Source organism: Phalacrocorax carbo, chromosome 1 (assembly GCF_963921805.1).
Source record: "Phalacrocorax carbo chromosome 1, bPhaCar2.1, whole genome shotgun sequence".
Classification (NCBI taxonomy): domain Eukaryota; kingdom Metazoa; phylum Chordata; class Aves; order Suliformes; family Phalacrocoracidae; genus Phalacrocorax; species Phalacrocorax carbo.
Genome location: NC_087513.1, coordinates 207,281,129 through 207,302,330, shown reverse-complemented (window position 1 = coordinate 207,302,330; position 21,202 = coordinate 207,281,129). Strand labels below are relative to the sequence as shown.

Here is a 21,202-nt window from a genome sequence, read left to right as displayed (position 1 = left end):
ATTGGAGACGTTTTTATTATTTTTTCCCTTCCTTTGTTATTACATCATAATATGCCAGAGAGAGAGAGATTGAACAAGAATTCATGATGTATTCAGTCCCAAGGTGCAGAGTATTTGTATAGCCCCTTTCCACTGAAAGTGGCACCACCTTCCCCTGCCGCGGATGTTATATAAGTCTTCTTTCTTGAAAACAGTGAAATTAATTAGCATAAATTATAACCAGAATCTAGTTAGGCTCAGTTGTCGCATTTGCAGAATTATGAGGCCTTTGTGCACAAAAAAATTAAAGAAAATTGTATAATGATTATCTGTGCTGGTTACTAAGCTAGCCACCAGTTATATATATTTATAGCTATTCCTGTCAGTAATAATTGTACGCTAATTATAACCCAAATAGATTTCTGTAATTTTTCCCTGAAAATGAAAGCAATTCAGGGGCATGTTAAAACTGTGCTGAGGCATCGTATTAACAATTACGTTTTTAGGCAGCACTGCATTTTCTAAGGGAAGAAACCAAAAGAAGATATGAATGCTATTTCTATTCTTATGTATTCATTTAAGCCTAAATAAAGGATTTGAACTAGAAAACCTTCTTTTCCCACAAACTGTGAACTTTCATGTGAAGCGTTTTAGGAGAACTAAGTCTCTGCATGGCAGTCCCTCAAGGGTATTTGCTCAGTTGTTTCAGAGCATTGCAGCCCTCAGAGATGACTCAGGCTACAATGACACTGTGGAAAAATTGTCCTTTAGTTGTTCTGGAGGAGCCAGAGCAGATTGGGCGCTTTGAGTATTATCAGTCTGTTCATTTAAAAATTGCAGCTGTGGATTGTAGACTCTGTGTGTTTGATGGTGGCTCCACTGCCCTGTCCCTGAGGGATTGTTCTTGAGGGAGGCTTTTGGGGGTTGCAGTTCAAGCACTAGCTTCATCTCACCTGAGTTCAGGCACTTCACTGAGATGCCTGGGATTATTTTATGGTCCAAAGCGACCACAATCAGGTCGTGACTGTGGTTTGTCACAGGACAGTTTTCAAACTGTGTCCAGCTGTCCAGAGCTACTTGGGGTTTGGCATCTTCCTGGCCAAACCCAGTTTACTGCCATCACTCTCTTAGCAAATAAGAATAACTCTGATAACCTCCACTCCAGAAATGTGAAAGAACTGGCACCTTAAATTGAACTCCTGTAGCAAGTAACCGTTGAGGGGTATTATCAAATCTGGGATTTGAACCATACAGTTGGGAGATAACAAATAAAATGTCAGCGGTAAAGAGCAGGAAGACAGGGTGAAGACATAATCCTTGCTGTCGCAGAACTGTGTCTGACCTCTGTCATCTGCAAGGCTTTCAAACATATTTGGAAGACAGTATAATTAAAAACATGGAAATAAATAGCAGATGGGGTAAAAGTGCTCATGGGTTTACCAGAAGTAATCGTTTCAGCCTATCTTGATGTCGTTGACAAGATAAATGATGTTCTAAGGAATGTTCTGTGTACCATCTACATGGACTTCAGTGATGCAGTTGATAGGGTTGTACCGCAGAATTTATGAGGTGTGAGGACATGGAGATTAATAGTCGAATTGGTATGTGCGTATAGGTCTGGCTAAAGATAAAGTAAAAATAATGAGTCTTGAAAGAGGAATTTGCATGCAGAAGGGCACACATTAACAGGTTATTTCAAGTACTGGCTAGACAAATTAACTTTTTTGGTGGTTTCTTCAACGATGCTGGCTTCAAAAGTGGGAGTTTTCTATGATCCAGAGTTAGCAGGCATCATCCAAACAGGAGAGGTTGGGGAAAAAAAGAGGAAATAAAGGATCCCTTAGGGTTGAAAGAGTAGAAATTCATTAGCAGAGTAAATGAGACAGTGCATTTTGGGGACTAATAACAAGATTGCCGCTCTCTGCTAGACGTGCATCCACTGGAGGCAGTAGTTAGGCTGCTTTAGCCAGGCTGTGTAGATGTTATCTGGAGCGCAGTGTCCAGCCTCCATGTATCAGACTTAGGAGGGGCGAGGGTTGGACCTGCAGCTCAAGAAGAGCAATGGCAAATCTGTAAGTGAGAGGAAGCCAAAGGGGCTTGACTTGTTTAGCTGACCAAAATGAAGGTGCAGATTTCTCATAAACAGTCTGTCTGGAAATCAGTGGCTTTCAACCATGCGGTCGTGTTCCCAGACAGCCTTCCAGGAGGAATATGGGGAACAGCAAACCTGCCCACTTTTAAAATGGAGGTAAATATTTAGGAGAGTAATGAATTTGCCTGCAGTTGCTGAGGACTGCGCTGGATGAGTTTTGAAGGGATGAAAGGGAGTCCCTCTGAGTCCCCTGTTCCACCAGGCTGAACAGACTGGCACACCATATTGTCATTTTAAACAGATTTTAGGAACAGAAAAAGCTATAATCTGCCTTTAAAGGAAAGCATAATCCAAATTCTTCATTGAAGTAAATGTTTGCTGTGCATTTTGTGCAGAGTTTTGATATTTTCAGCAATAAGCTGTAGGAACTCTAACAAGAGACAGAAGGGACAACCAAAGTGGAATAAAAAGGTTTTGCTTCAGCTTTTCCTTTTTTTTTTTTTTTTTTTTTTCCAGACATAACCACACATTAGAAAACGTAACTGTTTTTAAAAGCAATCATTTTTTATACCTAGCTTGTTTCAAAGAGGTCTTTTCACTCTCATTGTCACCTCAGGAAAAACAATAAGGCAGCAGTCCTCCACATAATTGCACTGGCTCGCCTGGTGGGTTGTCGTTGTTGTTCAATGAAGTATCATTCATTTAGATCAGAATACAGTCTTTCTAAATTGCAGGTTTACATGTGTAATTATATAAAATGATATGTTTGTTTACATCTCCAAGTAAAATGTACATCGTTTTCTATCATTTATCTTTGAAATTCAATTTCATTTTGTCGATCCCTAATTTATTGCAGGAGATGAATGTGCTGTTAGAGTGTTTACAATGCCTCTCACTGCCTGTGGGTAATAAAATTACCCTGGTTATTGCTATTCATTTCGACATTTCAGTGGTTAGGAATAGGTGATGGTTTTACTTTCCTGAATATATGGCGGAAAATCCTAATGCTATTTATTGTGGCTGCCTTTTTTTTTCCATCTGAAGTCCTAAATGTACTTTCAAATGGTAGTGGGACAGTTGACACCTGATGGCTGTATTTCTGAACAGCTGTGTAGTCTTTTCTGTGTTCAGTATGTGTGTGGAAAGGCTGTGTTCATACCTTTGTGTGTACTGTTAATAAATATTTGAGATTTGTAGTAAACTCATCAGTAAACCCATACATTCCCATATGAATTTCTGCAAATTCAGCCTAGGGGCTCTGGTGAACGAGCAGTGTGTATAACCAGTCGCTGAATTTATGGAACATTTTTGGAAAAGCCATGTTTGTTTTACTTATTCCTTTTGTCTGTTTAACTTGTTGGGTTAAAAGGCCTGTATTTTCAGCAAATAATCCCAAGGCATTTTTCTCCCCAAGCAGAGCTTTCAAGGGTAACTCTACAGAATGTTTCCTTTGATATGTTCATGTGGTTTCCTTTCTGTATCCTTGTTCCTTACAGTAGTTGAGAAAGGGAGATTGGGAACCGCATCTGCTTTGGACTGTGATGAGAAAGCGTCAGTGTTGCAGGATGTTCAGAGCATCTCGTGGGGCACAGTAACTCTGCCGAGAAAGCTCTCTAATTTTATATTCTTGTTTCCGTTTCAAAATTGTTTTCTTTGAAGATGAGGATTGATATCTTAATGAGGAGAAAGTTTCCCCCAGCAACCAGAGACTAGAAAGCTTTGAGACAAGACCTCGGCTAATCCATACAGACCATCTCTGTGTGAATGTGAAGTATAAGCCCTGACATATGTGGTCCTGTGCTGCCTGGCTGTCCTGGCCAGAGACCCTAACACTGTGGGTGGAGAGGGTGTAAAGCATGTCCTGCTATGACTTGCAGCCAGGCAGTATATTCTGAGGTTTCAATGAAACCCTGCGTAATAACCCAAAATCCCTAGTCATACTTCTAACCCATCCCAAACTTGTATTTTTTTAATGACATGGGGTTTATGAATATACATAACAGAAAAAAAAAAAAAAAAAGATTATTTAGTAATGGACAGTAAAAAATGCAGAAAATTGCATCCTGTTACTCTTTTTCCAGGGAAGGGGAAGATGTTGCTTTCCTACTCACCTTCCTACCTCTATGAAGACACTCAGCCTTTGGCTTAAAACAGAGGAATGTATTGGGCTTCTTTTACTTTAGCCTGCTTGTTACTGTCTCATGCTTTTTTCCTATTTCACCTAAACAAAGTTTGGAAATGAGAAATTAATAAGAGTTCTTTAAATTTTCACTTTTTAAAAAATTTATTCTTTATACCGTAAAATTTGCAGCATTTCCAGAGACAACTGTAAAACATGCTGTCTTTCCATACCAGATTCTGTTATCTTTTAAGCATTACTTCAGGAAACAGCTCGGGTAAGGTTATCCGTCCACAGGTTGATGGAAAATAATTTAATTTCCTAAGGAGAAGGGTATTGAACTCTCCTTGGCTTCATAGCCATATTAGGGAATTTCAATCTGTGTTAGAAATAGCCTGTGGCAAAATGATTTTTGGTCCCTAAGTGCCATAGTATTGAAAAATATGTGAATTTCTTCTAAGCCAAAGGTCAGTTTAGTTCACTATCACACCTACAGCCGTGGGCTGATCTGGATGTGTAGAGAATAAGCATCATAAGAAGCAAACCCACAGCAGTGTTTCCCTCTGTGTACTATTGTTCAAGCTATTCAGCGCTTAGAAATTTCCTCTGCCATAGCCTTTGCATTTAACAGCCCTTGGTGAATTTTTCTTCTGTGGCTCTCTAAATCCATGACTTAACTTGTCCCTAACACAAATATTTCAAATAATGCATTTATATTGAAAGAATGAACATTGGTAATCCTCAGAACTAAATATGCCTCTATAAATATAGATATTTTAGGATAATTTTTAACGTTCACCTAATCAGGTATATGTAAAATGTCGCACACATACATATACATGCTCAAATATTTTACTATAGACACTATATATGTATGCATTTATATAGCATGATCTATCAACTTAAGCACACAGACATGCAGAGGTTTTATTTATGTGAGGACCCTTCTGTGAAACAAGAGAGCTAACTGAAGGCAGAGCGTGGATTATTCAGTGGAAAATCCTAATTGGCAATTGGCTGCTCTAATTAAAGCATTGAAGGCAGAGTTGGCAGGCAGGTTCCCGTCTGTCCAGGTGCCATCACCCTTTCTGACTACAGGAACAGAGGTAGTGAATGCTTTGAGTTTTGCAGAACAGAAAGTGCTGAGAAAACAAAGAAACACTTAACTTTTCCAACATATAAATTAAGGCTTATGTGCATAGTTTACTCTGGCTGACTGGCTGATAATTTATGGAATTAATAAAATAGGGTTGTCAAATAAATACATCATCCTCAGATGACAGTTTGAGCTATGGAGTTTTGACATTATTTCTCCCATCTTCAGTTGTCACCTTCACTTTGATCAGCATCAAATTCACCTGAGATTTGAAAGTCGCTATTTGCTTTTACTCTGTCCATGTTTCTCAAGATTCTCACCTTGCTTGCATATTATTCCACATTTCTTGTCAAGTTAAGAATTACAAACCCATAAACATAACCATCTCTGTCTATTAGCTTTAGGCCATCCTATAAATTATATTTCCAGTAGTGTACAAAACAAACTTTGATAAATATTGGCAAAAATGTCAGAATTGAAATTGAATTTTGGAGCTCCGATAGGATTGCGTGGCAGTATCACAACCTCCTAAGGAAGGAATAATTTACATATTCAAATGCAACATAGTTACTGGACTTTTTGAAATAAAAGATGTTGGCCTCAAATTATGTTTGAATATAAATTTGTTTGCCTTGCTTTGTTTATGTTAAATAAATTAATAATTTTCTGTGCTTTTTCATGTATTCTTGACTAAAAATAAAAATGCAAAGATTACATTCATATGAAAGAGGTTCTTAGCTAGCATAAATTTACAGAGCTTCTTTGATTGCAGTAGAATTGCGCTGGATTGAACCTATTACCTGCATCTCATCAGAGAGCGATGTGTACTTTTGAGTATTCCTCGGATATAGACATTTACTGTTCAGAAAAATACAATATATCACAAAAGACTCACTTTAAGACAAAACTTTGTATCACTTTTGAATAACAAAGCACACCAAAGCTGACACAACAGAACCAACAAGCTGCTGCTCCCTCTTTCAGGCTTGCTCACTTTATTATTAATAAAGATGCAGTTTTCTACCAAAAAAAAAATTATAAAGCTGTAGTCATTTTGTGGAATCCATAACTAGTCCTGATTTTTTGTCATCTTCAATGATCTATATACAGACACAGACACAGACACAGACACAGGCACACACACACACACACACACACACATACCTGGTATTAATTCTAAGACATCAGACCTATGATCAAGTTACCGTTTGCTAATGAGTTACATTTCCTCACTTGCGCTCTAGCAACTGCATGCTTCATTCCTTGCAAATGCGAAGTAACTCATTGTGTTTTGATCTCTTTCACTGAACTTTTTTTCATTTTGCATGCGCGATGTGCCTAAAGAGTTATCCCAAGCCTCAGTGCTGTGTTGTCCAAATGCCTTGATCGCACGTCTGAGCCCTAATAACTGGTGAATAGTTTCCAGGATGACGCATTGGCTGATGGTTGTATAGGCTGATGTGTTGGTTAAAGTGTCAGGATTTCTTAGTGTTGGGCCTGTCCTCTCTTCTGTGTCATTATGGCTGCACCTAAGCTGTAAGGCAGGTCTGCCTTGTTGCCCACCCCAAATCTCCTTTTTCCCCATCCAGATAACAGGGTGATGAGGTGAAGGACACTGCTGTTTCTTCTCTGTCTACATGCTGAGTTTTCTTTCAGAGGGGAATGATGCAGGAGCGGATGATGATCCTATCCAGTGTACAATGAGGGGTTGGAAGGATGTTCCCCAGTTGGTGCCAGCTGGGACTTGTCACCGTGTCCTGCAGTATAATGGGACATGCTTTGTGGGGTGAGCTTATTCACCTTCCAGCATTTCCAAACTCTGTAACGAGAAAATAACAACAACTGTTAATTTATTAGGGTGGAAAAGTACTACAGTAGCAAAAGGAACAGGTATTGTAGAAAAGCAAGTTATAGAAGAACATATAGTTATCTCTAAGCTGAAATATTGGGTCAAGCAATGTTTTGGAGTTTCACAAAACAGTTCATTTATACAGCCTGAGGAACAGATGTGTCAGGATGCACAGAGAGGTGTTTTAACTCAGGAAGTCAAAGAAAAAATATGAAATGCTGGGAACAGAATCACATAACCTTGCGTGTGAGCTGATGTTTTTGTTGTAAATATGATTTCTATCTGATCCAGTTTTCCTCTTTACTTTCATGGATGTTCTTAAAGAATCATCACGGTTATAAATAGCTCCTGCCCTTAGCACGACCATGATGTTTCCCTGGAAATTTGAGAGAGACTGTTTGAGAGGTGTGCTATGACTTTTGAAGAATGTTAGTGGTTTTGACTATTTTGTGAGAAATACCTGCTATATTTCCCAGTTGGCTTTGGACAGTTGTCCAAATGGCTGTGTCTAGAAGAGCTATGGCACATACTGAAGGTGGTAAAAAAGAAAGGGTCATTTTATATCATTGTCCCCTTGTGATTTTATATCATAACCAGCAGTGCAGCCTAATATCATTTCTTTGGGTTTATTTTTCTCTGTGAGTTATTTTCTTAAGATAATGCCTTTACACCGTAACAAAGTATGATGATTCAATACACTTAAAGAAGATATAAAACTGGGATATATTGTCTTGCGCAAAGCCAAGTTTCTCTCAGTTGTCCCTGTATGTCAAAAATTCTACATCCTGCTAAATATTACTCTTATTATGTATCTGTGGCATGGAGTACTTAGTACAGGAGAGAGGAATACAGCAAGGTTTTTATAAAACCTATGAAATTAATTTCTTTGAGACTGGAGTGGTAAAGCTGTGGGTAGTCTTAGACATAACTGGAATATATTTCTTGTTTTCATTTCTGATGATTGGTCTTAAACAGAATTCCTTGAAATACAGTTTTATCATCTGAAAGGACCAGATTCACATCCATACTAATATGTGACCATAATTAAATAAATAATAACATCAAGTAGTTGAGACCTGATTCTACATATAGTCATATTTTAAACAGTAGTCTTGTGTAGTGTGATCTATCCATGACTTCAGGAATGTATGTGGAAGTGAGCAGCCTGGAGACTGCAATGTCTCCAAGTGTCAGATGGGAGAGTTCCTCCTCAGAGGTCGGGAATGGAAACTACAGGCCCCATGACTGCACACACAAATGACCAATTATTTCTATAGTGTATTATAATAGCCTAATGAAACTGCTCAGAACTGGCAGTTGTATGTAGAGCTCTCTTTAAAGCAAAAACAACTAGTTGTGCTAGACCATGCTACATCATCAGGTCTGCGGAACTGACAGTGATGGTCTGGTTACCTGCCCTTTAGGATCGGCTGTTAAGTCTGGGTGCTAAATCTGTTAAGATCTGATATATTTAAAATATAGGCAGTTCTGTTGTAGAGACTTGCCATATGTTCATATACCTCTTTTAGAAGGAAATGCAGGTCTGAAGGCACTCTGACCATTATTGCAGTCCAAAAGGCTCTACTTTGAAAAACGGAAAAGCAAAACGCAAAACCCTTTAGTAATAACAGTAGTTTTGTGAGGAGGAGCAGTAGCAGTAGTAGTAGTAGTAGTAGTTTTAGTTTTACCAACCAAAGACAAATACTATTTATTCTGAGAGTTAGTGATACTCAGTTTCAGATGTTAGCTCTTGGTCTTCAAAAGGAATGTGAATTCATCTGCCTGAAGATGATGACGGGGACAGAGATGTATAATTTGCAGCTAGACATTTCTTGTTGAAGAAGAAAGTAGGTGGAGATCATAGTGGCACATTAGGAAGAAAGCAAGTGGAAGATTATATAAAAATGAGCATATTCCTTACCATGGTTAGATTGTGCTTGCTAAATATCCATAGTGACCATGCATGTGGTGAACAGGGATATTTCAAATTTGAAATTTCTACTTTATCAATTTATTGGGGCTGAACTTCTTTCATAATTAGGAATTTCTTCCCTGTATCTTTGTATCCTCTCTAGATGTGGGGGGATCTTGTGTGAATGACACCAATTTGTTGTCTGTGCTGTCATGTCTGTTTAAACTCATGCAGTGAGTAGATGTCTCCCATATGGTGTAACTGTTTTGAATACTTAAAATTGCTCGATGCAGGCAATACCAGTTGTTTTGGTTTTTCAGCCTTTTGTGAGCACCAGGTTCTTCCATGTAATTGCAATGATCCACTCTGGTTTCTGTGACCTCCCCTGGCATGCAGTTTCTGTGGTCTAATATATCTTGTAATGAGTCTGAAATACTGGAAGCAGAGTGGACTTTTCCTTTGTTCATTTCATCCCATTACTTCAAGTAGTATTTCACCCCTTCTCACCAAAATAGGTAAAGTGTTTCCTCCAAGGAGAAGGTGACAGTGTATGAGGAGCTGTAGCTGTAGAAGCTTTCTGGGACTGGAGGTGTTATGTAGATGTAAGATGTTGCTGACAGGGTTTTTTTGAAGAATTGAGGATCATCATGGATTTGTGTTTAGATGTTTGGCTGGTTTGATTAAATAAATAAGTGTAACAGGTAATCCAAGGAGTATTTATTTTCTTGTCTTCCTTAGTAATCTTAGAGATGAGGAATTCCTGAGAGTGACTTTGTCCACTGGCATTGTCTCCAAAAACAGCTTTATCTCTAGGAAAAGCTGGTCCCTTTATGCTCATCAGAAACTATTACAGCACAGGCACATGATGCATTTTCCTATCCAAAGAAATGTTTTCTATGAGGGAAAACTCAAATCTGCCCTTTAAATCTCTAGTGAGAACAAAAAAAAAAACTAAGCTATGTTCATAGAAGATACACATCACTTCTTGAGGGAATTTTAGAAGTGTTTCATTTTCTTTTCTTGGTATAAATCACACAAGAGGTTAATCATTTGTGAAAGTACATTGCTTTAAAAAAAGATATCTTGATCATCCTCATGTAAAAGGGTACTTTATTTTAAAGACTCAATTTGAGCATGGAACAAATTGATGAAATTGTAGTACAAAACCTTTAATGCATTAGAATGATTACATTTGGAAATCATTATGTATACAAGTAGTTATTACAGAAATAACCTTCTTTGTCAAGTATTCTTGGCATGGAAGTAATCAGCATTCTATCCCATTAATTGTTTGAGAACTCTGAAATTTTTAATGAGGTTTTCTACGGAAGGATTTCAGTCAAATGCAAATGATTCATTGAAGCACTTAATCATAAGAAAAATAGTGATTCTTTAGTAAGTTTTTTATTCACTGTAATAAGTGTAGCATGTTAACTGTAGATACACAGCTAACTTTTTCAGTTACTTTTCTTACAGCATTTTTCTTTAAAGATTCATTGTTAGTCAGAAAGTCATAATGGCTGCACTGAGAAAGAAAATGCTTGACAGATGTCAAGAAATCTGTGTCTGATATAGCTTCAAATAGATCTTTTCCCTTTGAGTGTTTGAAAAATGAATTTATTTCTTCTGGTCGACAGAGACATATATTTTTCAACGGATATTGACAATCAAATACCATCCTTTTTTTCACAGGTCTGATTACAACAACATCAAGAAAATTGGATCGGGAACAGCAAGCAGAGCATTTTTTGGAGGTAAGATTAAGTGGAAAATATATGTTGAAAGGTTAACTGATTTTTGTAGTTTAAAACCACTTCTTGCCATTCCAGGAGAGAGGTATTCTTCCTTCTCTCAGTGCATGACAGTCTCACACAAAGCTGGGAGTTGCCTGATTATACGGAAGAAATAATACATATTGCAATTCACAAGCACAGGGAAAATCTGAACAGATATGCACAACACTTGTTTTCCACCTCTAATCTGCTTCAGTTAAATCTTTTATTGTAGCCCTTAAATTTTGTGACAAAAGTTTAGAACATCCAGAGCAAATTTTTTAATTTTTTTTTTTTTTTAAATTGATGGAATTACCCCAACCCTGCCAACAATTTCCGTCTCTCAGGTTAAACATGTTTAAAGTTTTGGATCTCAGATCTGACATACAAACTGTTCTTTTGGATGAAAGCAAACTTTGACCTTGCTCACATTCACTGCATTACCAGAATCAATGAATAATTTATTAGCTTTACTTATTGGAACTATCAACGACAATTTTCAAATTATAAATTGTCCTCTAAAAAGAGTGTCTAAACCATTCCCTTGACCCTTAGGTGAATGTTTCACTTCATAAGTAGCTCACGTATGTTGGATATGGAGTGATATACTTGTAAACTACTGGTTTTACCACGTGCTTTCTTTCATATTGCGGTACGCCATGCTGTGGTTTTTTTTTTTTTTTTTCTCTGGGTAGAAGATCCTTGACTCTGTTCTGTTGTCTACTTGTGAAATAAGGAGTTCTTGATTCTTGTTGGTATAAGTAAAAAGGAAGCATATTGTCCCACATAATGAATCATTCCTACTATGTATTTTAGGAAATTCTCCTGAAATCCATACAAGTTGAAAAACATCTGGACAAAGTAGTTCCCAATGCAATCACTATCTGGCGGCAAAATGTAGTAAAATATACTTTTGCACATTCCATGGTTATTTTTATTTGTTAGAAATCCCAAATCATTTTAGTTAGTGCAGAACATGGGAGAGAAGGGTTAATTTATTACTGTACAAGTTTGGGTGTTTTTTTCTTGATAATTCACTGTAGATTCATACACAATCGAGGCCATAAATAAATGGAGGGAAATGAAAGGATTTTCCCCTTTTTAGGATTTATTAAGTCGGAAAGTTAGTTAAGTAATCGTGTGTTCCAATAATTGCAAGCTTTCCAGTTTATACTGTCAGAAAATACTGCAAACTGAATGAAATTGGCATTGATTTTGAAATATATCTATTGATGAGAATCTTAGGTCTGTAAGTCTCTTTTGCATTTATGTGTTTGCCTCAGAGACCTCAGTGAAACATGCCAAATTCACATTTGCCAGAGGATTCCCATACAGATGGGGAAGTCTTACTATTAATAGCAAAAAGAAAAAATAGTTACTTATAGGAATTAGGATTTAGTCATCAATACAAGTTAATATATTCCTTCCTCTGAATTTAATCTTGTTTGGAAAAATAACCATCTGCACGATTTTGAGGACTGAAGATGCACTAGAAGGAAATTGGTGTCATGGGGTGCTCCAAGGCTTGTGAATGGGGAGTGAAGTGGAGGGCAGGCTACGGAGAAGAGAAACACCTGAGCGGGGTGTCCTGGAGAAGTGGAGAGAGGGCCACGTTGATGTAAAACCCACCTGGGAGCGGCGTGCGGGAAAGGGAATCAGACTCTGGTGGGGACACGGCCCTGATGGTCAAATCAGCCCTTTGAGCTGCTGATGAAACATTGACCATTGCCTCCTCTTGGGAGGCGCATTCCTGGGGATCAGAGCAAATAAGCTGCTGGGGATCCAGAGCCAGGCTGGCCAAGCTGTGCTCATTCTTGTGGCACACTCAGAATACCTTTTCTAAAATGCCTGGCCGTCTCTGTGTGTAATTAACCCCCTGGGGAGGCCTTAATTGCTGAGACAACCGCGGTCTCCCAGTAGTACAGTATTTCCCTTCCGGCTTCATTTCACACCCTTCTTCCAGCAGTCTGTCTGGTATAAAAGAGAGCAAACTTGGCTCCCTTTGAAAGCCTCTGATTAGTGCTTGACCCGGCAACCCTTGCTCCCCCTTGCCCAGTGCGTGTGTGAGGCACTGACAGACCTTTTCTGGATACAACTTTTTAATTATTTTTAACAAGCCTGTCTTTTCTGTACCTGAATTTGACAGGAACACTATACCCATACCAGCCAGTACTTACTGAGCAAATTCCGTTACTAACAGTATTTCCACCTCTTTCACAAAAGTTGTTAGGAAAATGAAGTGAAATAAGATGGCCGATGCTAGTCTTTGTACTTGTGTGTGGTGCCGGTGCTCGTCTCCAGACAGCCGCCTGTGATGGCTTAGCGTGGCTCTTCTGGAGTTGTCTGTCCCTGGCTGTATCGGAGGAAACTTTAATTACTAGCGGAGGACTGGATGCGTATTTTTAAGGCTGCCATGCTTAGGAAAGGTGAATCTAAGTGACTCCCCTTGTAAGTACACAAGAAGTGTATTGCAAAGTAAGTTCTGAGCCCAGGTCAGCTGTGCATCTCTTCTTCCTTCCCCCTTTAATTACCTTCTTTGGATGCATGGACCTGTGTCTGCGTGACTTTTTTAATGGTACAGAGCCTGCTGTCACAGGACTTGCACTTACCAAAGAGTATGTGCCAAAGTGCAGAAACGTGTCTAGACCCTGCGTTAAATGATGCATGAGGAAGTCAGAAATGGAATCCCCTTTATAATGAGATTTTTGGGCATTTTTTTGTGATGTTGTTGGGGGGAGGGTTGTTTGGGCCTTTTTGGGAGGAGGAAAAAAGGATTTTTTCTCCAAGGTTTTTCACTGATTGTAGCATTGTCAATGCTAAGCTTTTTTTCCAGCTCCCAAATTCAGGGCTTTTATTTTTTTACACATTTGTAATGTCTTGCAAGGCTGCAGGTTTTATTCAGTGCTTGTTATCAGGTAGAACTTTTCTGCTTAGGTTTAAATTGGATGTCACTGGATTTTATACAGGATGGTCTCTTGCTTTACTGGATTTTTACTAATGGAATGGTTCTGCCTGAAATAGGAGGAAAATGACCGCTCGATTACATTACTTCCTAACATGAAGCAAGCCAAAAACATTTGTTCTATTTCACCAACTTTCTTAAAGATTCTGTAGTTCGGATGAAATATTTAAATATCCATCTGAAACAAGAAAGGTAATTCTGAGAGTTACCTGCTTGCTTTGCAAGAAAATGAAAATAGCAACGTATTTCGAAGTGAGGTGCAGGTTTCAGGTGATCTGTCCTTATTCTCCTCCAATAATTGGACACATCATCCTCTTCTTCTTTCCTTCTTTTACTTCCTTCTTCTTCTGGGTATGTGTTGCCTTCTAATAATTTCTATGTTAACACTTAAATCTATTTGCTCTGATATTATACTAATTTACTAAAAAGAAGAAGCTAGAAGTAGAGAATATTAGTGGAGTTTGAGCTATGGAAAAACACATAAAATAGTCTGGCTGGTTTTTCTGCCCATATTTTTGTAGATGCCTCCTAATTCTGGTCTGACAACTTAACAAACTAGTGCTTTTGCTATGTGATTTTATGCAAACAGCTGCTGGAGTGATGGAGGTCCAATAAGATGTGTAAAAATGAAACCATTTCATGTAGGGTCCGCATCCTTGTGTTGTGTCAGCTGATTCTGAGATGTCCAGAATATGAATAATTCCTCATCTGCTTTCCAGTGTACACGTGCAGCTTGATAGGAGAGGGTTGTTGAATCCAGGGTACAGTTCATTGACTTGCGCCTTCAGCCCTGGGAAGTGGATCTGAGTGCATGCTTTCTCACCCTGAGCGGTTTCTGCATGCACTGTTGCAGATGCTGGGTTACTTACGCCTCCAACACAGAAAGCCTCTACAAAATGCACCCACTGCTGAGGAGTTCCGTTTTCTGTGAATTGCTGGAGCAAGACCTGTATTTAGCAAAAGAATGAGCCGAAAGAGTTACAGGCTTCAGTGTACAGTTCTAGCAACAGCCTTTGAAATTTTGTGATTGGAGGGATAAATTATCTGTAACAGGAGATGACCTCTTCATCCTTCTGATAAGGGTATATAATAAGTTGGTGCTTTTAAAGTGCTGAGGCTATTTAGTCTCTCCTTGATGAGTGCATGTGGTGCAGGCTCTTAAGTCATTTAGCCAGTTTTGAAAATTATATCCATATCTCTGTTCCTCTAAACTATGTTTAAATTTACCACTGTAGATTCATTCAGAAATTTTCTTTTAACATTTGTCATGGTGGAAAACTTGTCTATTCAAAGCTTCTCTAAAGAATAAAAATAGTTGCTAATAAGCATGGTCAAAACTTTAAATCTCTTGAAGGAGTGACAAAGCAACTGGAGACAATAGGTTTAAAAATACTGCTACAACAGCCTTAGCCTTTCAAGGTCTGAGTCATGTACCATAATTAATGAGGAGGAGAAGTGGGAGCGGAGTGTTGGCTTAGTGCAGCTAATTTTTAGCCAACTTCGTGCTATCAGAATAGTAACGGTGCCTCTCAAGTGCCTTGCTTTTGTTGCAAATCAGTATATACAAGCCTCATCAATCTTCACGCTGTGATGCTTGAGCATCTATGAGAAGGATGTCAGTAACAGTGCAAGGGGTTGTAATGAAGATAAATTGGTAAATCTGATGTGAGTGTCAAAATACATGGGCTGAGTGAAGCATATTGGTTTCTATTTACTGTAAGTACACTAACAGGGTAAAATAAACTGTTACATGGCATGTGTTTATATGCAGTAATTAGAGGGAAGCATAATAATCTGCTGTAATTGTAGCCTTCTAAAAAGAATTCAAATTTCCACTCATTTAATGGGAAATTGCAATTGTGAGAGGAATTTTGATGGAGGGACTATCACTTTATTTAACTTGGAGTTTGGTCTGGAATATCACAGGGGAAATTGCTGCTGGAAAATTTATGACCACGGTTTGCAGGGGACAGGGGGTTTAAAGTCTTAAAAATTAGCCTTTTAAAATAGCACTGCCTCTCAGTTCTTCCCACAAACACCACGATCGTGGTTCAGCGTTGGACCAGCGCTGCATTCTCTGCCATCCTCCTCTGTTTCTCCAGCATCTCCCATGCAAGAACTTAACAGATTTCACCTTGTTGTGCTTTTGAGCCTATGCAGTTAGGCCTTTGCTAGCGGTGATGCCTGAAGTCAGTGGCCCTTTGTCAGAAACTGCAGAGTTTTCCGAAGAATATAGGCAGCCGTGTGGCAATATGCTCATGTATATTTTTACAGAAGTACAAAAGCTGAAGTTCATTGGGTTTATGTAGCTGAATAGTACTTTACAGAACATTGATTGCTTAAATCCTGGATTATGAATCTGTGTAAGCATTTGTTTCATGGATCTTTAGCATTGCCCACATTTGGCAGGGAAAGCTGCATTTTTTCTTGGTGACATGCTGGTGATGGGGTAGAAATGAGACACTGTGTCTGATTGAACATTTTGTCTGAGGTTTAAATGGCTCCAAAGCACATGCCTTTCCCTTTTTAACATTGAAGCCTATCAGATGATGCAAGGGAAATTAAAAAAAAAATAGGTAAACAGCCTCTTATTTCCAGTTTTAGCTTAAAAATTATTACTGGCTGTGCTTGCTGTTAATGAGAGCTATTTTTTGTTATTTCAAGGACACCTGAAAGTATTTCTAGTGGAACAGGAAGTATGTAGAGTCAACTTTCTAAAAAGACAATGAAAGCTGTTTTATGATGTCAGCCCCTAATGGCAACACATTGAACTTGAATGTCAAATTCAAATTTGGGGAAAAAAGGAAAGGGAAAAAGGGAAGGGAAGGGAAGGGAAGGGAAGGGAAGGGAAGGGAAGGGAAGGGAAGGGAAGGGAAGGGAAGGGAAGGGAAGGGAAGGGAAGGGAAGGGAAGGGAAGGGAAGGGAAGGGAAGGGAAGGGAAGGGAAGGGAAGGGAAGGGAAGGGAAGGGAAGGGAAGGGAAGGGAAGGGAAGGGAAGGGAAGGGAAGGGAAGGGAAGGGAAGGGAAGGGAAGGGAAAGAACAGTTTTAAAAGAAATCAAAAGCATGTACATCTCATACTACGTTTCCATGGGTTTATCGGCAGAGGGTGAAGCATCTTGCGGGACAGGTCAGTGTGGTGGTGGATCTAGCAAAGGCCCCAGTTCCTGGCCTAGTAGGCACATGCTGAGCTTGTTCATCCCACGCTGCAGATTTCCATCGTGCACTCTCTGTTCCTTGGGAGTTGTTATTCTGCACCAGCTTTCTAGAGATACATGAGCTGCACTTGCCTTCCTTCCCTTTCCCCTCCCAATTATTATTTTCCTTTCCATCAAGTTGCTATTTTCAGAAGTAGCCAACAACTTTGCAAAGGCAGGAGATGACCAGAGGTTAAAACTCTCTTTCGGAGACAGATTTGCATATGACATTGCACACTGCTTCTCCTGTGTATTCAGGCAGAAAGTCTTACACAGCAAAATATAGGAAAAGTCCTGGTGTGATTCATCTGTCTGCAGTGATAAGTGGTCTCCTCGACTAGACTATTGTCTCTAACTAATATGATCTGGTAAGATGAAGAAGTATCAAGTGCTTCACTGAAAATATTACTGGTTCAGTTGTTAACTGAGTGGCCTCTGAGCAAAAGATATGAACAGGAATTTTAAACTGCAAAATAATTAAGGTATGGTGTCCTTATGGATTATTCTATTTTCTTTGATTATTGCAAATTTCAATAGCTCCCAGATGTCCCTTTATTTTAGATAGCGACTTGAGAAGTAACACAGACGGCAAAGCCTAAGCATTGGGAAAACCAGGTTTAATAACATTTTCTTCACGCATGTGCAATTTTAATTTTGTTTTCTTATTTAATAAGAAAAATCTCTTCATAAAATGATAATAATAGGGCAAAATAAGTTTGGATTAAAAAAAAAAGGAGTTGTGTATTTAAATTCCTTAATATTCCATGTTAACTTCAGGTAGCCAATAGGAAATTTACACACAACTTCGATGACATAATATATACCAAAGGCAAGGGGCAAGAATGGTTCTACATATATCAAATAGTCGCAGTGACCTTCAGCTCATTCCAGTTATTCAATGAAATACTAATAGCCTTGAGAGACTAGATGCACAAAGAATCTGTGACACATCCACAAAATTTGTAGACTTTAGGTCAACCCTGAGGATGCTTTGTTTGCTTCTTGCCTTGTGCTTAGGGTTGATTTTAGTCTTTATTTTTTTAGATACTATTCATGTAATTCTTTTAACACTCTCAAGATTAGATTGTTTCTCTTAAAAATGTTTTGCACTTGCTAACACCAGGATGATGTCAAGGATGAACACACTACTGACAGCTCAATTAGTGCATCATTTATATCCAAGTACCTGATTCTGGCCTCTCTTGGAGAGTGCTTAAGCCATCCAGCTAATCTGATACTGTATGGAAGTTCTTACATGGTAGGATTTTCGTCCAGCATTACGAATCTCACACTTGTTTGGTTAATCTATTCTATCGATTCAGGATACCAATAGTAACGAAGAAAGGCAGTCCTCTTTTCTATGTTTAATAAACTTCCTAAATCAAAAATCTTTGTAACTCAATATGCGAAACTCTGGGTTTTTGTTATGAATGCTTGATAATTATAGAAATTAGTCAAATAGTTTATAGACTTTTTATAGATGTATTGTAAGCTTCTGTTAATTTGTTTGGGTATTAAAATAAAAAGCACAGGTTATTTATTATTTAGTCACTCTTTAGCTCATGGAACAGATTTTATTTTCCCAGTTCATCAATATATTCAAAGACAGATTCACCATCTACAGTGGAATACTTCCCCAAGTATATTTTGCAAAAAAAACATGTTTCACCAGCCAGTGAGTCTGCTGTAAATGGGCAGGGAACTGATATTACGATCCAGGTTTAAAAACCTATTAGACATTACAATGAACAGTTGACCCAGTATGGAGATACAGATGTTTTGGAAGTACTAATCCAGGTTCATATTTTGAAAACATGGCACGATCAGAGTTGTCCAGGGCTAGGGCTTTGGTTCACACACTGCTGTCTACCGTTGTTGTTGTTGTGTCTCATTAAAAGAATCACATTTCTGATTGCCTAGACCTTTGCCTTGGTTAAGGAATTTGCATATACCTGGAGTTTGCAGAGGGGAGGGACCTCCTTTTCAGGTTTCATGAATCACTGAGCTGAATTGTTGGGTCATGAAGTGAAGAAATAAAGATCCACAAAGCACAGTGTTGTTGGCTTTTTCATGCTGGGCATCAAATGCCTCTTTTAGGATTTTCCTTGTGGACCTACAGCGGTCTAGCAGCAGGTCTTGGCTTTAAGCACCTCATTGCATGCAAGCATGGAAGGAGTTATACTCAGTGTATAGGCTTTGTGTGCTGTCTTATCAGACATTTTCCACTTCTTTTAAATGCATAACAGAGAAGGTGGAATCATGCCAGGAAACAAATCCAGCCTGCGGACTGCCACCCTGCATGATCCTGGCATCTCCTGAGAGCCTAGAGGTGTATCAGCATTTCCCTGACCCTCTGGGCCTAATTAAAATCTCATTGGATTTAGCATCATGCAGTTGTGAAGTCAAGTAGTACAAGAAAGTGACCTTTTGGTTAACTAACATTATGTTAAGACATACGTGATGACACTGTGGAGAGGAAAAAGTCTTATTTATTATCGTGGGGGTTAGTTGAGTCCCTTTGCTTACCCTGAGTGGTGTGCTTAGTCTGGCTTCAGTAACATTGATTTTATTGAACTTATCCCTGATAATACCCAGGACAAGAGAATTAAACATCAGCGCCCATGGCTGCATTACCCCAGATATGTCTGGAAATGGGTGAGTGAACACACTAGAGAAAAGCAATTTAAAATATACCCAACACCTGTTTCTTCTGCTCTGTTTGCAGAACTATGAGATGGCAGAGCATTAGATCAATGCAAATGGGATGGAAAAGTATTATTAAAACACCAAACATTATTGTGTGGTTTGAAAATTAGGTCTGCACCCGTGTGTTAAATGCTGTTGAAACAGAAAGGGATATATTAATGGTCTTCCTTCTCATTTTATGAATGTGTAGGCAAATTCTGTGGTTAATCTATACCAAGTTCTTTTCTGTCAGGATTTAGGAGTTTGGTCTGATGTTGCTTTCTCACTGAGGGATTAGCTCACAGATTAGCTCAGGGTTAACAGGTTTTTTCTTCATTGTATGTTTCTTAAGATCTGTAGCTCTCTTTTTTTGGGGGGGTGAAGCCCACCTACCAGGCCCAAATTGGTCGAATAGACCCTTTCAGGGTGTCTTTTTTGCCAGGCTCCGTGCTTGGCAAGACAAAGAGTCATTGTGAAGAGCACACTGCTTTGCTAAATCTTCACATTTGTTTTATGAATGCACCAAAGTTTTAATCTTCTGCAGAAGCAGCAGGAAATCTTTCACATGATTTTAATCTATTTTAGATGTACAGAGCCTTTGTGTTATCTGAAGCATGTCTGCTTTAGAGCTATATCATGTTTTCTGTAACATTTGCAATACCCATCAGCTGCCAGACTGTTAATTTATGTCTGTAAGCGTGTGAGCACACACACATGCACGCAGATACGCATTTTGTGAAGGTCTCAGTTTCCTGCCTTCCTGCTAAGAACGAGCTGAGCATTGCATTTAAGGCAGGGGAGCATCTTCTCAGTTAGGAATACATTGCATCTGTACTACAATCCTTTCTGGCCACAGGAAATCCTAGTATCCCTTTTAATTAATCCGTAATTTAGAAACATGCACTTAAACAAGTTTTCCATCCATTTGTTCTTTCTCCCAGGATGATCTGTACTCAGCTGTTCACAATTCATGCTTGTTATCTCTAAAAAAATTTAATTCTGGGATATTTTCACATCAACTTCACTTGCTGCCACCATTCATATGTGCCAAATCCAACTGCCCTGCAATACATTGTGTAGGGATCCCAACACTAAATCTCCAATTCCTCCGACTTGACTGGGATTTGGGTTGGTTTGAGACATGCTCTTTGATCACAGGCTGTTGCAATGTCCATGGAGCCTGACTGCACATGGTTCCCAGGACACCCGCAGCTTGAGAGGTCCCTTAGAGGTCCCTTCCCCAGATCATCTTCACTTGTGAGCCCTTCAGTTTACAGGCAGCCTCTCCGCAAGGGAAAAACTGGAACAACTTGTGCAAGAACTATTAGATTTTACTGTCTTCCCTACAGCACTCTTTTCTCCATCATGGTGAAGATCATCCTTATTCTTGAGATCTACTGCCTTGCGTCGTACTGTCAGTACAGAGTCACGTCATCTGGGTTTTGTCTGTGCTTCTTCCTTGGCCTTTTTTTTCTTTTTGTCTCCACCATGTTAATGCTATTATTATCCATGGTCTTATAATTTCCAGTATTGGTGAGGTAC

The 21,202-nt window shown here is 38.9% G+C and overlaps 1 protein-coding gene across 1 annotated transcript in view; it reads left to right on the top strand.

Moving 5' to 3' along the window:
* The window catches only part of FAT3 (FAT atypical cadherin 3), a 432,050-nt gene that overhangs the window by 280,992 nt on the left and 129,856 nt on the right, over window positions 1-21,202 (top strand). Inside the window, exon 4 of the mRNA XM_064441382.1 lies at window positions 10,740-10,801. Coding sequence (XP_064297452.1) covers window positions 10,740-10,801 — 62 coding nt within the window. The remainder of the gene's footprint in view (window positions 1-10,739; window positions 10,802-21,202) is intronic.